Below are 13,553 nucleotides of genomic sequence, written 5' to 3'. Positions count from 1 at the left end.
ATTGCACCACTTTCTAAATGGTCAGACATTGCTTTAAATAACTGCAAACCTTTTTAAATGTATCATATGTAATTATGCATTTGCTTACTTGGATCTTAGACAACTGTAAGTTTTGTACTGTATCAGAGTCTATTCCTAATAAAAGACCAGCTTGTTTTTCCTACACCTACATGACAAGATAAGTTGATGAATTAATGAATGTCACATGTTTGAGTTTTTGTAAAGATCTTTCACTTTATTTTTCAGGTGAACATCTTCAAAGTCTGGTTTACATGGGCTTAGGAGGAGCTCTCGGTGCACCAGCCTGTAAAAGAGAGAGAGATAAAAATTAGATCATTACGTGTTCTTTACTGAGGTAAAACCAGGGCACCGTGGTTTGTAAATATTTTACACCTGTGTATTTTTATATGACTAGTCAGGATTATCTACAGTAAAAAGAAGGTACTGGAGTGAAATGACTTTGAAGAGCTACACTAAAATGAGTATGTTTTGGACTCACAGCGGGCCTGAATCTGGGTGGTGGGGTGCGGTCCTTTCTGGCCTCACAGGAGCGGTTCCTCACCACCTTACTGTGGATGGCACAGCTGACACAGTAGTGCAGCTTCACATACAGTTTGGGCAGAATATATGCTGCAGAGTGGACAAGAGTACAGATGAGTACAGAGACTTGACAAAGAGTTCACAATGATGCACAATGACGGAAAAAAATAGAGAAACACTCACAGTCAAAGACACTGGCCTCCGAGATATCTCTCACAGCTGCTGCCTCCACAATGTTCCTGATGACAAACTTCTTGATGGCCTTGTCCTTAGGGACACAACGGGCACAGTTGGTGCAGCGGATGGGCTGCACATGCCCACGGCCCTTCTTAGCACGACCGTTATTCCTCCTTTTCTTGGTCTGTAAAACAAAGATCAACTTTTAACAAAATCCAAGCAGACGATCAGACTTCCTGGTACCATTACCCATGTCAATGGGCTGGATTTCACCAGTCAAGACCATTTTGTTTTTCAAATTATCCTGTACAGCAACAGTGTTGAACAAAAGTCCAATGTTTTTGCTGATAACACAAATGACAGTTTCTACCCACATATACCCCTACAGAGATATTCGTCAACTATGGCAAACAATTGCCTCATTTACGTGGGAAGCCAGATAAAGAGTAAGTGGTTAACTTATGCAGTCTGGTTCACACATCTTTAATTAGAAAAAACTAAAGAAATCCTTCCGCTGGATTTTACTTGATCCAATCCATTTAATGTTTCCTTGTAATATGGGCTTCACATCATATAATCATATGCACCTAATGGCTTCGGTGCTTCGAACGTGATATATTCCAACACAGTGTAATTACACATTTCCGGATTAATTATCCAACAGCCTCGAAACTACCAAGACATTACATTTATTTGAACCGGCATTTTCCATACAGTAACAGCGACGTTCTCCTTGGCTAGTTCACCGAACACATGCCCAAAAGGGTTAGCCTGCTAACAGCTAGCATTAGGCCCAAACTATTTTTTTTATATTTCTAGCCAATATTCAGTCACGATTCTCCACAAACTATCTTGCTAAGTGTTTATAATATCAAAAAGGGACAAATTATTTATGACGTTTCGAATAAAAATACCAATTTATTCTTTTTTCGCGGTAAGCCGTCAGGGTAACACACTCACCATGTTGCACGGGAAGCTGGAAAGAGGACCGGAAGAGGTTGTACCGCGAGAAGTAGTGCTTTCCGCTCCGCCCTATAGACATTCGCTCATATATTTTGGCCATTGAAGTTTTATTATTATCCTTTTTATTGTTGTCTTTTAAAATTAGTGTCCTACTTAGAAGTGTAGAACAATGACAGAATTATTTCCTCGATAATACAAAATATATTTGTTGTTTGGCGGAGGGATATGAGTGTACATAGTGAGCGTAGAATAAGCAGGGCCGTGCCACAAGGCAGCGCCGAGTGTCTGTAGCTGTTTGAGCTCATCCATACTGTTGCAGCGCACACATGATCGTAACTTTATGTCTACGGTTATATCAGACAAATTACTTTGTGAAATGGTAAAGCTTGTGAAACGGAATTGGTCACAAGTGTCCAGGAAAGTTTGCAGTTTGTCATGCTCGTAGGCTTTTGTTTGTAGGATTTCTGAGGCTGCTGTGTCTAATAAAATGTTTATATTTTCCAGCAAAACAATAAAGGGGAGAAAATATATTGTGGCTGGTGTTACAGAATCAGAATTACTTTATTTATCCCTGAGGGATTTTTTTTTTTGTTACAGACAATAGAAATTAAAGATAAATTGAAGTATAAAATTGAAATATACAATAAATATCTAAATACCTAGATAGTATTTAAATCCCTGAGTTGTATCTAAAGAAGAACATATTTACTACTGTATAAAAACCTTTACATTGTAAAGAGCATGGCATGAATGTACCAGTATGAATGTACAGTGTCTGAGTGACTGTTACAGTTCAGAGTTCAGTAGTTTGATTGAGACAGGCAGGAATGACTTCCTGTGTCTCTCAGTGGTGCATTGTGGGAGTTGGAGTCTGTTGCTCAACGAGCTCCTGTAGCTGGTCAGCAGTGTGGAGCGGGTGAGAGGGACAGTCCAGTATAGTCTTTATTTTGGACAACATCCACCTCTGTCAGAGAGTCCAGGTCCTCTCCCACAACATGGCCAGCCTTCCTGATGATTACCTTCCTCTATTGCCCATAAAGTGTGCTCCTGAGGTTAACTTTTTCTCCAAATGACTTGAATTCATTCTTGGTTAACACACATTAAAATTCAACCAACCCCTTTACACCCATGAAGACCCCTTTTAAAAAATAAACCTTAGTGATTGTGGCCCCCACAGTGAGCCCAGGGGCTTATTTCTGACTCAAAAGTACTTGAAGTCATCCTGTCTGTGATATTTAACAGATTATTATCCAACCAGCCCATTTATACTATCGGTAGTTAAAACACATTTAAATGGCTAATACACCTCATAAACTACAATTACACCTGCCAAAAAGTGATTAAGGCCTTAACGAAGTGCCTGAGTGGTTATTTCTGCCTCAGAAGTACTTCATTTCATTCTTGTCTGTGATCTTTATCGGCTGGATTAAACTGCCTTTTGGGGTGTAATGCACTCATGGTTATCTGCTGTTTTGTTCTTTGCTGCTGTCACAGAAAAATGTGTAGCACATACTCTAAACTGTAACAATAAAGGATGCCATTAAATAAATAAAAAGGACAAGTTCAATTAAAAAATTTATTTAAATAACTGTGTGCCCTTATTTCTTCTTGCTCTTCTTGTCCTTAGCCTTCTTCTTGCTGGGCTTCTGGGCACTGGCCTTTTTGTAGAGGTAAATTCCCACCAAGGCGAGCAGAGTAGGCACCAGGGCCAAACACACCAGAGGGAACACATCGTTGACCATTTTCTGCCACGGCGTCTGCTTTGAGAGAGAAATCACCTCCACCTCAAACTCCAGAGCAGCATCACCTAAAGAACAGATACAGGTCAGACTCATAGAATACACAGTGAATAAATAAGTATGTAAAATATGCCATGAAATATAGAATATGATACAGATCTAACAACATAATAAATGTTAGCATTGATCTGTGTTCAGCACCTGGAATAGTGGGAGGATAACCTTTTTTCCCATAGGCAAGGTGAGATGGAATAGTGGCTTTTATTTTTTGCCTGAATAAGAGAATAAAAAACAGTTGGATTCTGAGAAAAACATCTGTCAATTAATTAACTTTGGTATTTTTTTAACTGACGGCATGCTTAAAAATCCATTGCCGTGCTTTGTCTGTCTTCCCAGTGGACCTTCACTTACCCTTCACACACACCGACGAGGCTTTGTTCCAGACCTGATAAGAAAATACACAGAGAGGGAAACTGTCGATCGGCAAAGTAAAAACATTGCTGCAAGACAGTCTGGTTATCAAACACAAATTAATCATACTGGTTGTGCAACTCCAGCAACTTAACAGGATTATTATTTGTTTACCTACCAGCAATGACTGTTCTCTTCCCCAGCTCGACAACAAGAGGATCCCGAGATAGTGATGAATCAATCACCTTCCCATCCATCAATTTACCCTGATCAGGAAAACAATCAACAGGTAAGTTTGAGAAAATGGCAAAGATGAAGAATACTGAGAGACTCCACACATGTTATTTTTACTGTTGTCTGCTTTTGACTTAAAAAAAGGCTTGTTTGCATTTTGGATAACACAAACTTAAGTTGTATATTTATACAGTGCTATTATCAATTAAAAGTTACTTAACAATCAGCCACCAGTCTCTTCACATATTTTGGTACTTATTAATTAACATAAACCACTTCGGGTAATGAGTTTTTGAGGCGTTGACAGGAAAAATGCCAATAAAAAAAAAACAATAAATGTGAGGACTAGGAAAAAGTACATTTACAGTAAATTTTGTATAAAGTGGGCCCAGCTGTAACATGGCACGAGTGTGTAAAATATCCACAAAGTCTTATATTGCAGAGTTTTAAAATCCCTAAAGATCAACACGTGTGTGTCCCTTTCACATTATAACACATGAGCTGGTGGTGGTCCCCACTGACACAGCTGTTACTGCTGACGTGTTGCACCGCCCCATCCCTCCATAATAAAAGAGGGGTGACCTCAAACAGCAGAAAAAGCCACACAGACACTCACACACAGCATCAGATGGACACTTTTCATTATTTCAGTTCAGCCCATGTGTGTATGTGAGTGCGAGAGAGAGAGAGAGAGAGAGAGAGAGAGAGAGAGAGAGACACACACACGCATACAAAGGCACGCCGGTGTGTCCATACGGTTCATGCAGACGGTGCCACATAGACAACAGCCCGTCATCAGCCGGTCTGGCTTCAGCACATATCTTTGTTGTAAAAATGCACACAGGGTCTGCTGGGTGGTTCTGAATGAGCGCTCGCCTCTTTGACTCACCGTGTAGTGGATCTGCAGCGTGTCTCCCATAGTGGAAAGTACAGAACAAGTTTCTGGCTTCACCTTGAATCACAAGAGTTGCCTGTTAATATCCATGCGTTCAGTTCACAGTGGGTGTTGTGTTACTGCAATATGTCTGTAATACACATGTCCCACTCACCAAGCTCTCCACCTGCAGCTCCTCCACAGCACCGTCTTCCCCCCGTGTCAGTCCACAGGTGAGAGCAGCGAGCAGCAGCAGAAACACGCTGCTCTTCATCGTGAACTTCTGGAAAAGAGCTGCCATTCAACAACAACAACTTCCGTGTGGGCTTCTTCCACAGACAGAGAGAGAGAGAGAGAGAGCCGAGCTGCAGCGTCTGCCCGTAGACCCGTGTGTGTCCAAAATGGCTCAGCAGCAGGTAATGCTGATGTGTTGTAATACTGTAGCGATAAGGACTACCAGCGTTCGGTGGACGTTGTCCCAGCACCTGGGTCTCCCTGAAGAGCCCGCCTCAAACATTCCGCCAGCATCCCATCAGGCTGTCGTGGGTGGGAAGCGGAAGCGATGCCGTGCAGAGGCGCTGGGGGGCGATGCTGCGCAGAGGCCGGGCTCCACTGCTGCTGCTGCTGCGGCTCCATGCTGGAGCACAGAGCAGACACCCCCTGTTACAGGCCGCTGCAGAGGCGCCACGTCGCTGTTGGTACCTCTGTGGTGAAGCCCCGACTGCAGAGAAATGAGGGTGATAGGCGGACAGCAGCTTACCCCCGGAAGTGACGTAAGAATGTACACTACTGTTCAAAAGTTTGGGGTCACTTGGAAATGTCTTTATTTTTTTATTAAAAAATGTTTTTTTTTTTTCAATAAAGATAACATTAAAGTAACCAGACACACAGTCTAGACATTGTAATGTGGTAAATGACTATTCTAGTAAGAAAAGGCTGATTTTTAATGGAATATATACAAAGGTATACAGAGGCCCTTTTCCAGCAACCATCACTTCTATGTTCTAATGGTACATTGTGTTAAATCGTATTAAAAAGGCTAATTGATGATTAGAACACTCCTGTGAAATGATGTTAGCACAGCTGAACTGTTATGCTGATCAGAAAAGCTCTAGAACTGGCCTGGTGACCCCAAACTTTTGAACGGTAGTGTACATTTCATCAAACCCTATTCTAAAAGCCTTGTTACTATCATTAACAGGAAAAAAATAAACTTTATATTCCCTTCACATGAACCCAAAGATCTGTCTGAGAACATACATGTTTCTGATTCTGATATTTACCACACCCACTAAAGGCGTTGGTGGGGTTTCAAAATACAACTTCCAACCTGTGTTATTTTAAGACCTCAACTGAAGCCCTCCCATTTAGCAAAGACTGTTTGTGCAACATTGGTTAATGCAAACCTCTTTAGGGAAATCGTCTCAATCTAATGAAAAGGTGTATTGAAGGGATGTTTAACCTTTAACATAATGGTGCTGTAAGGATCTAATGGGGACTTGACTTTTTAATTACAACGATGATGTTTAGTCTTGAATTTCTCTGTCTCCGGCCATTAGTGGTCTTTTCCTGTGAGTCAGAGAGAGTTTGGGTGTTCCCACCGTGCTGAATGTTGGTTCAGCATGGTGACTGAACTTCCATAACGTGACTCATCTTCCAGTCTTTCTCTGTGTTTGAATTAAGCCTCTCTTTTCACCATGGTGTAGGAAGGAGCATCTTCATGTTCTAGTGGACCTGCTCTGATGATAAGGCTTTGACCACACAAACAGCAAGGTCAGTCTGTGCAGACTTGTCAGTTTCCTGAAAACACTTGCATCATCACTCGGAGTTGAACTGCATGTCAGATTTACAGATTTTCTTTAGAATCATAAGCTTGGTGTGAGAAAGACTGAATGACATGTTTTCCAAAGGAGGCACTAATTGTTTTCCTTGCTTAACCTCCACCCTGCAAACCACACGTTGTTGTCACAGATCCTGTGTTTAGCAGCAGGATATGGCAGAAGGATTACAAGCACATATTGCAGTATTCCTCCTTCATGCCCATGTGTTACACAAAAAATACTTTGCAAAACTAAATGATGAGCCACACAGCTTTACTGGAACACTGTATTTCCTATTCATGTCTATAAAACACCCAACATTTATGTAATGACTTCTCGAAGCATATGTGATGAATTGTATTGTATAATGTAGGTATATGATTAAGAAGGTCATCACAAAATAGTACAGCACTGAAATCTGACTCATCTATATGAGCTAAAGCCTATTTACCCCCTCAGATCTCAAAAACAGATCACTTCATGCTGGTTTATCAGTTTATCATGACACAGGCAAAGAGGCTAATGACAGGTAAACATCTGGAGACAGATTCAACAAAAATGTTTTTAAATAACAATAAGTACCAGAGACTGGGTGGATCATGGGAGTGCAGGCCCTATACAGAGGAAAATACATAAATGCACGAATAAACAGATAAAAGGAGTTCTTATGCAGCAGGATGAATCATGGTCACACCATGGGTCACAGACATGAAGCAGTAAAACCACAAGACACCGTTGTTGGATACATAAGCATTTATTTAGTTTGATTGCTGCAAATTCTGATTCTAACCTAAAATCATGGCTGGTAATTCTAATAAAATTTTCCTCTTAAAAAGTAAAATGTTAAAAGTACACACACACAGGCTGCTGACCAAATGTCCTTCCTGAAGGTCCGTCAACATTTCGGTTGGGGTTTAAGACCAAACTCTCGCGAGATCTCGTTTACTACTGAGTACCGGAGTACTACTACCGGAAAATATCGTGAGATGTTTAGTGTCGGACTGCTCTGCTAAGGTAAGTGATGCCCCACCATCAACACGAAACGATACACCATATAGCCTATAGGTTCCAGCTGGTGATAACATGATAGCGGGGCTGTTTATACGTGTGTACCCGGTCGCAGTTCGGTCAGTATCGTCGGTGTCGTCAGGGCGGCTCGGTGGTGGCAGGTTGCACGCAGAGGAGGAGGAGGTGATGAGCGGTCGGATGAATGGGGTGGATCAGGACGGCAGATAGCGTTAGCCACTGTCATGTCTAATAGATTAAAATTAAATTATGCTTATAAAACGCTTCACTGAAGATCTGATAATTAGTGTGTGTTTGTGTGGAAATTAGTGTGTGTCTCTTTAGCTGTAGATGTGCGACTAATAACGGAGGATGGCTGTGAGGTTACCTAACGTAGCATTCCAGGCTAACCTGAGTCACCCAGAGCCGAATGAACATTATCAGACCGGCACATCGCGGCCCTGATCCTGATATAACCTCCAGCACGCCACTACTTTTAATCTGGGGTTAAGCATAATTCAGTATAACACAGGAGATGAGGTCCAGGCTGGTGTGGAAGGTCTTCAGCACCATGGACAGGGCTGCAGCTAGCCTCAAAGACACATATGTCTTTATTTATTTCAGATTTAACTTTACTAAGCCTGATCAATAACTGCTGTCTTGGAGGGAATTAATTGATGCACTGAGCATATACAAGCAAAAAAAAACCTGTGATGTGCTCCACTGTTGGTTGGTTGTCCTGTCTCACCTTCCATACATTACAACTTAGTTAAGGTCTTCAGAGTGTATTGTGGACTCAGGACATAAAGTTTGTTTTTTAGAGGTCCTTCCATTTCTACACATTCTCCATTGATGCATGTTTTTAATGTGTCTGCACATATCACTCCCATTTCTTTATGAACATAGTACTGAATGTGTGATGCGTTGCATATTACATGCCCAAAGGCTTAGAAGAATGTCCAGCCCTCTGTGGCTGTTCTTTTTCTATCTGTTGTTGCCTGCTGTGCAGATTTTAAGCCATTCAAGTCAATTTCTACCTGTTCTTGGTGCAGACATCATTCCCTTTGTCTCTGTTTCTGACCAGCTGGCTGTATGGTGAGTTTAAATGCATTCAGTCCAGGCCTGGCAATGTAGGACATTTTGCATGTGCTCTAAGGGCTTAGAACTGCAGGCTAACACTTTAAAGAGAGGAGAGAAAAAAAGAAACAGCCTGAACAGATTGTGCTGTAGCCTGGAGTCATGGCACAAACATGCATCTCCATCACCCTCTCTGTGATGATGGCTGTGGGCGAGTAACATAGCTCTGCACCTGTCTTGCAGTGTGCTTGTATAAGAGAGGTTTTCAGGCATGATGGTGTAAGAGAAAGATGAGAGAGGGCAGTGAGCAGGTGCTTTTTCATCACTGTAAATCAACAAAGAATCACAGACTTTTGGGCTTATTAATAATTCCGTCTTTATTCCAACATATTAAATATTTACACCAGCATTGTTACTTCTTAACACAGCAGCAGTCAAAAGTATTAGTAATTTAATTGTTTGTTTGTTCTGTTTCCTTTCAGCACTCATAACTGACTGATTCCTGCTGGACAACTGAGACTTGAGGAGGGCCTCCAGCATCAGGACCTGTAGGATTGTAGTTGTAAAAGTCCTCATCTAAATCATGGGGAACATTTTTGGGAATTTGCTGAAGAGCCTCATAGGAAAGAAGGAGATGAGGATCTTGATGGTGGGGCTTGATGCTGCTGGAAAAACAACAATCCTCTATAAGCTCAAACTGGGAGAAATAGTCACCACAATCCCAACAATTGGTACGTGTGTGAGGAGTTTAATATTTATCAGTCACTGAGTTTGTGCTTTACATGTTGTATCACCTCTTGACCTCTGTGTCTTTTCAGGGTTTAACGTGGAGACAGTTGAGTACAAGAACATCAGCTTCACTGTGTGGGACGTGGGTGGGCAGGACAAGATCCGTCCCCTCTGGAGACACTACTTTCAAAATACACAGGGTGAGTAGAGCTGGTCAGAGGGTAGCACACACAGCTCTTCTGCATACTTATGCTCTTTTTGCTGTTTTTCAGGTCTCATCTTTGTGGTGGACAGTAATGACAGAGAGCGTGTGAATGAAGCACGAGAGGAGCTGATGAGGATGCTGGCTGAGGATGAACTGAGAGATGCAGTGCTCCTTGTGTTTGCTAATAAACAGGTAAGAGACCACTTGTATATCAGCATACAAATACACCTGCAGCCAACAATATTTGTATAAGGCAGAAAGACTTGCATGCTCCCCGTTGTAGGATTCAACATGAAGTTTTGGTTTCAGATTGAAAATGTGTTCTGTGTGAAGATGCACTTGATTGAAGGTCAGGGCTTACTGATCTACTGACCTTACTGACCTCTGGCCTCTTTGACAGGACTTACCAAATGCCATGAATGCTGCTGAGATCACAGACAAGTTGGGCTTACACTCCCTGCGCCACCGTAACTGGTACATCCAAGCCACCTGTGCCACCAGTGGCGATGGCCTATATGAGGGCCTTGATTGGCTGGCCAATCAACTCAAGAACAAGAAATAGGAAGAACAGTGGAAGAAGCAGCCAGCAGCCACACCCCTCCAACTCTTTGTTTCTTCTGGGGATGGGGGTAATAGGTGCCGGGATTCTGGGTCTGGAGTGGAGATTTAAGTTTTTGGTCTGTTCCTAATAGGTTACTGAAAACAGATTCTCATGTTCATATGTCTCTACCGTCACACACACTGACACACAAACAAATGCACTGTAAGCAATCACTGCAGACACTTGCTTTTCCTCCGTCCACCTCTCGTCCGTCGGTGCAATGTACTGTATGTTGTCTGTAGGTGCTGTGTGACTCCACTGAGTCAGCAGGTCTTTAGTATGTGTTTCCCTCCATCAGTTGTGCATGCGAAGAATTGTTCTGTGTCAGTTGCACTTCCTTTTTTTTTGTTTTTCTTCTCCTGGTGGGTAAGGCAGCCGTGTTTGACAGGACCACAGCTGGCAGATTCATGTCAGTGTAGTTCCTTTTAATGGTTCGCTCTCCCTTTTTAATTTGTGAGCAGTACTGAGGCAGTTTGATGCTCAGACTTGGTGTATATGTACGTGAGCTTGCACACTGTGTGTTTGTGTAAGATGGCCTGGCAGTGTTTATCTTAAACAGCTCGATGATAGGAAAAAAAAGATAGCAGGAGTGGATTTTCCCTCGTCGCGCACCCCATTACTGCCACATTTTGAAAATCTTTTTGATATCTGTGCTGTCTTTCTACTCCCCCATGTGGCAACCCAAAGCATCAAAGCTGCCCTTTTTAAATATTTTAAAATGCACAACACGCTCTCATTTGCCTGACCTTCATGAATCCTGCTGGCTCTGTTGCGTGCATCTCCATCTTCAAAGCTAGATTTCCTCTAACAGATCTCTAAAAGCCAGGCAGTCAGATTTATGGTCTCTTAATGTGAGTTGACCTATACATCAACTGCTAACCGCTGCTGCTTTGTTGTCCATACATGTACTCAAAGTGCATCGGGTTGCTCTCGCTTGTGTGTGTTATTGTCTCAGACTTGTATATTTGGGGGGTTTGATGCTGTTACTCTGAACTCTGTGTTACTGAATGTGAATATTATCAACAAACCTACTGTATTAATGGCTGTGATGATGTTTTTTTCACATGCATATTCAGTGACGCGTCTGCAAAGAAAGCAGGGTAAGCAGATCAATATGTCGGTGTTTTAGTGTTGCAGGAATTCATCCACCACTCACTCATGAACAGCAGACGAGTTACTGCGTCGTCGCCACTGATACCAGCAAATCCACACAAAAAAGCTATTTCTGTGTGCCATACATGGGCACTACTGCTCGTCCACCAGTGACAGCGCAACATGCTGTATATCCACCAACCAGCCAACATATCAGTGCAGTGTTCATATTCAGTTGTTAAATCATGAGTTTGATCATTTGGTTTTTGTGGCCTTATATATTTAGTGATGACAGATTGATTTCCTCTGGTTTCTGATGTTGAGTTAAATATAGTATTTATCTATAAAGGATGATTTATTTCTATATGCCCTCTATGCTTTGCACCACCGTTCACATTTTATGAAGCAAAGGTTTTTGTCATATAGTATCGTTTTATTTTTTTGCCAGTTTCACATTTGGTGGTAGATTTCTTTTCATTTCTTTGGGGTTTCAAGAAACTTTGACGTAGACTGTGTCTGTGAAAACAATGATAATCAGTGCGAGAAAAGTATACTTCTGATGATTCATTCTGTACCGTTATAGTTACACAAGTAGATTTAAAAACGGTGAAGATGATGTTTCAATGCTGAATGCATGGAGACATCTGTATGTGATGTAAGACAACAAACTCCTGCTGTATTACAAATAAACCCATTTTCGGTATGACCTGTCTCATCAGCTGGGAGAGGCTGTTACTGGTGGACTTCATTGATGCATGTTATTCCAGCTTCTTTTCATGTTGGCACACAATAAATGACTGGGAGCTTGCTGTGATGAGCTCAGACCAGGAGAGGTCTCCAGATGTCTTCAGGCAAAGCAGGACATAAGAAAGTTGTTTGGGATCTTTACAGGAGCCTAAAACACAATAGTGAGTTTTCTTTATTTCATGATAAAGGCTGTAAACTTGATTTTGACTCATTTCTGTTTTTGGTCTCTTCAGACCTTTTTTTTTTTTAAGTTCAGTAGTATCTGTAATTAGTTTATTTCACACACTTCCACACATCTTTATAGAGCACAGCTGTCTATAAATGACTCTGTTGCAGGTATTTGTACATGGCTGCACATTATGACAGTAATCTGATTATCTTAATATTTTACCATGTTTAGTCAACATAATTTTGACACAAATGGAAGTCCATTGATGAATTATTCCACTTCAGACCAGTTTCAGTGTACGCTTGGGTTTTGACAGTGGTGGGCTTCAGTTTTAATCTAATATTTTCCTTTAGCTGCAGTCATATTTAAGCATATATCTTCTTTGTGTCAAATATTTAGTATGCACCCAGTTTTCAGTTGTATTAAAATCCTTTCCTTGTTTGCTTGTTTCTGGAAGGACAAAAAAGAACAAAAATAATGACTTCCTGTTAGTAGTGAAATATTAACCATTTGTTTTTAACATTCCCCTCTACCAGGAAACAAAGAGAAGGTGATTACCTGTGGTGTAACAGACATTTTACAGTCAGACATATAATTCAGTGTCATCAGACAGAGAGATGTTTGTTTGTGTGTGTGGTTGGGTTGGGAATTTAGGTGTAATGTTAGAGCAAAGACTCCTCATGTTTGTAGTGACCAACATCTGCTTACACACACTCACATTTTGGGATGAGTCCTCCTCATGGGGACAAGGACAAAAAGTCTTCAAGAAATGCAATGCAGTGGATACATTACTGTGTGTGTGTGTGTGTGTGTTGTGCACAGACTGGTGGTGCAGGCAGAGCCAGTTTCCACAGAGCTGTTCGGCTCGCTCGTCCACTCTTAGATAAAGTTTGCATGAAGATGGAAGAGACACACATAACTACACCATTTCTTGGTCTGGGTTACTGTGCAGACACTTGTTGAACACTAGATGAAATGCATAGTTATACAGGTTCTACAAGTAGCCATGCACAAATCAGTTAGTTCAAAGTAGTGCGGTAAAATCACGCAGTGCAGCAATGAAGTGATGAGGCAATAAAATAATCTGTCAGATCTGCACCATAAAGGAGTAGAGGGGTCAAAGTCCCACTGTTGAGACAAGAGACTGCCAGCAGGTCATGTGTGACATAT

At 41.6% G+C, this 13,553-nt stretch overlaps 3 protein-coding genes across 3 annotated transcripts; 1 reads left to right on the top strand and 2 right to left on the bottom strand.

The window, feature by feature from the left end:
• Positions 1-208: 208 nt before the first annotated feature.
• LOC114435489 (40S ribosomal protein S26) lies at positions 209-1,422 on the bottom strand. Its single transcript, XM_028405184.1, has 4 exons — positions 1,417-1,422; positions 724-919; positions 500-630; positions 209-304 (listed from the first exon to the last, which is right to left on the bottom strand). The coding sequence occupies exons 1-4, from the start codon at positions 1,420-1,422 to the stop codon at positions 269-271; spliced, it is 369 nt and encodes a 122-aa protein (XP_028260985.1). The 3' UTR covers positions 209-268.
• A 1,820-nt stretch (positions 1,423-3,242) lies between these two features.
• Positions 3,243-5,481, bottom strand: fkbp11 (FKBP prolyl isomerase 11). Its single transcript, XM_028406482.1, has 6 exons — positions 5,114-5,481; positions 4,954-5,016; positions 4,009-4,096; positions 3,831-3,864; positions 3,621-3,691; positions 3,243-3,487 (listed from the first exon to the last, which is right to left on the bottom strand). The coding sequence occupies exons 1-6, from the start codon at positions 5,237-5,239 to the stop codon at positions 3,279-3,281; spliced, it is 591 nt and encodes a 196-aa protein (XP_028262283.1). The 5' UTR covers positions 5,240-5,481; the 3' UTR covers positions 3,243-3,278.
• A 2,171-nt stretch (positions 5,482-7,652) lies between these two features.
• LOC114436406 (ADP-ribosylation factor 3) lies at positions 7,653-12,170 on the top strand. Its single transcript, XM_028406647.1, has 5 exons — positions 7,653-7,772; positions 9,323-9,571; positions 9,659-9,769; positions 9,842-9,966; positions 10,175-12,170. The coding sequence occupies exons 2-5, from the start codon at positions 9,424-9,426 to the stop codon at positions 10,334-10,336; spliced, it is 546 nt and encodes a 181-aa protein (XP_028262448.1). The 5' UTR covers positions 7,653-7,772; positions 9,323-9,423; the 3' UTR covers positions 10,337-12,170.
• The last annotated feature ends 1,383 nt before the right edge of the window (positions 12,171-13,553 follow it).

This window comes from Parambassis ranga, chromosome 5 (assembly GCF_900634625.1).
Source record: "Parambassis ranga chromosome 5, fParRan2.1, whole genome shotgun sequence".
In the NCBI taxonomy this organism is placed as follows: Eukaryota; Metazoa; Chordata; class Actinopteri; family Ambassidae; genus Parambassis; species Parambassis ranga.
This window is presented reverse-complemented; position numbering and strand designations above follow the sequence as displayed.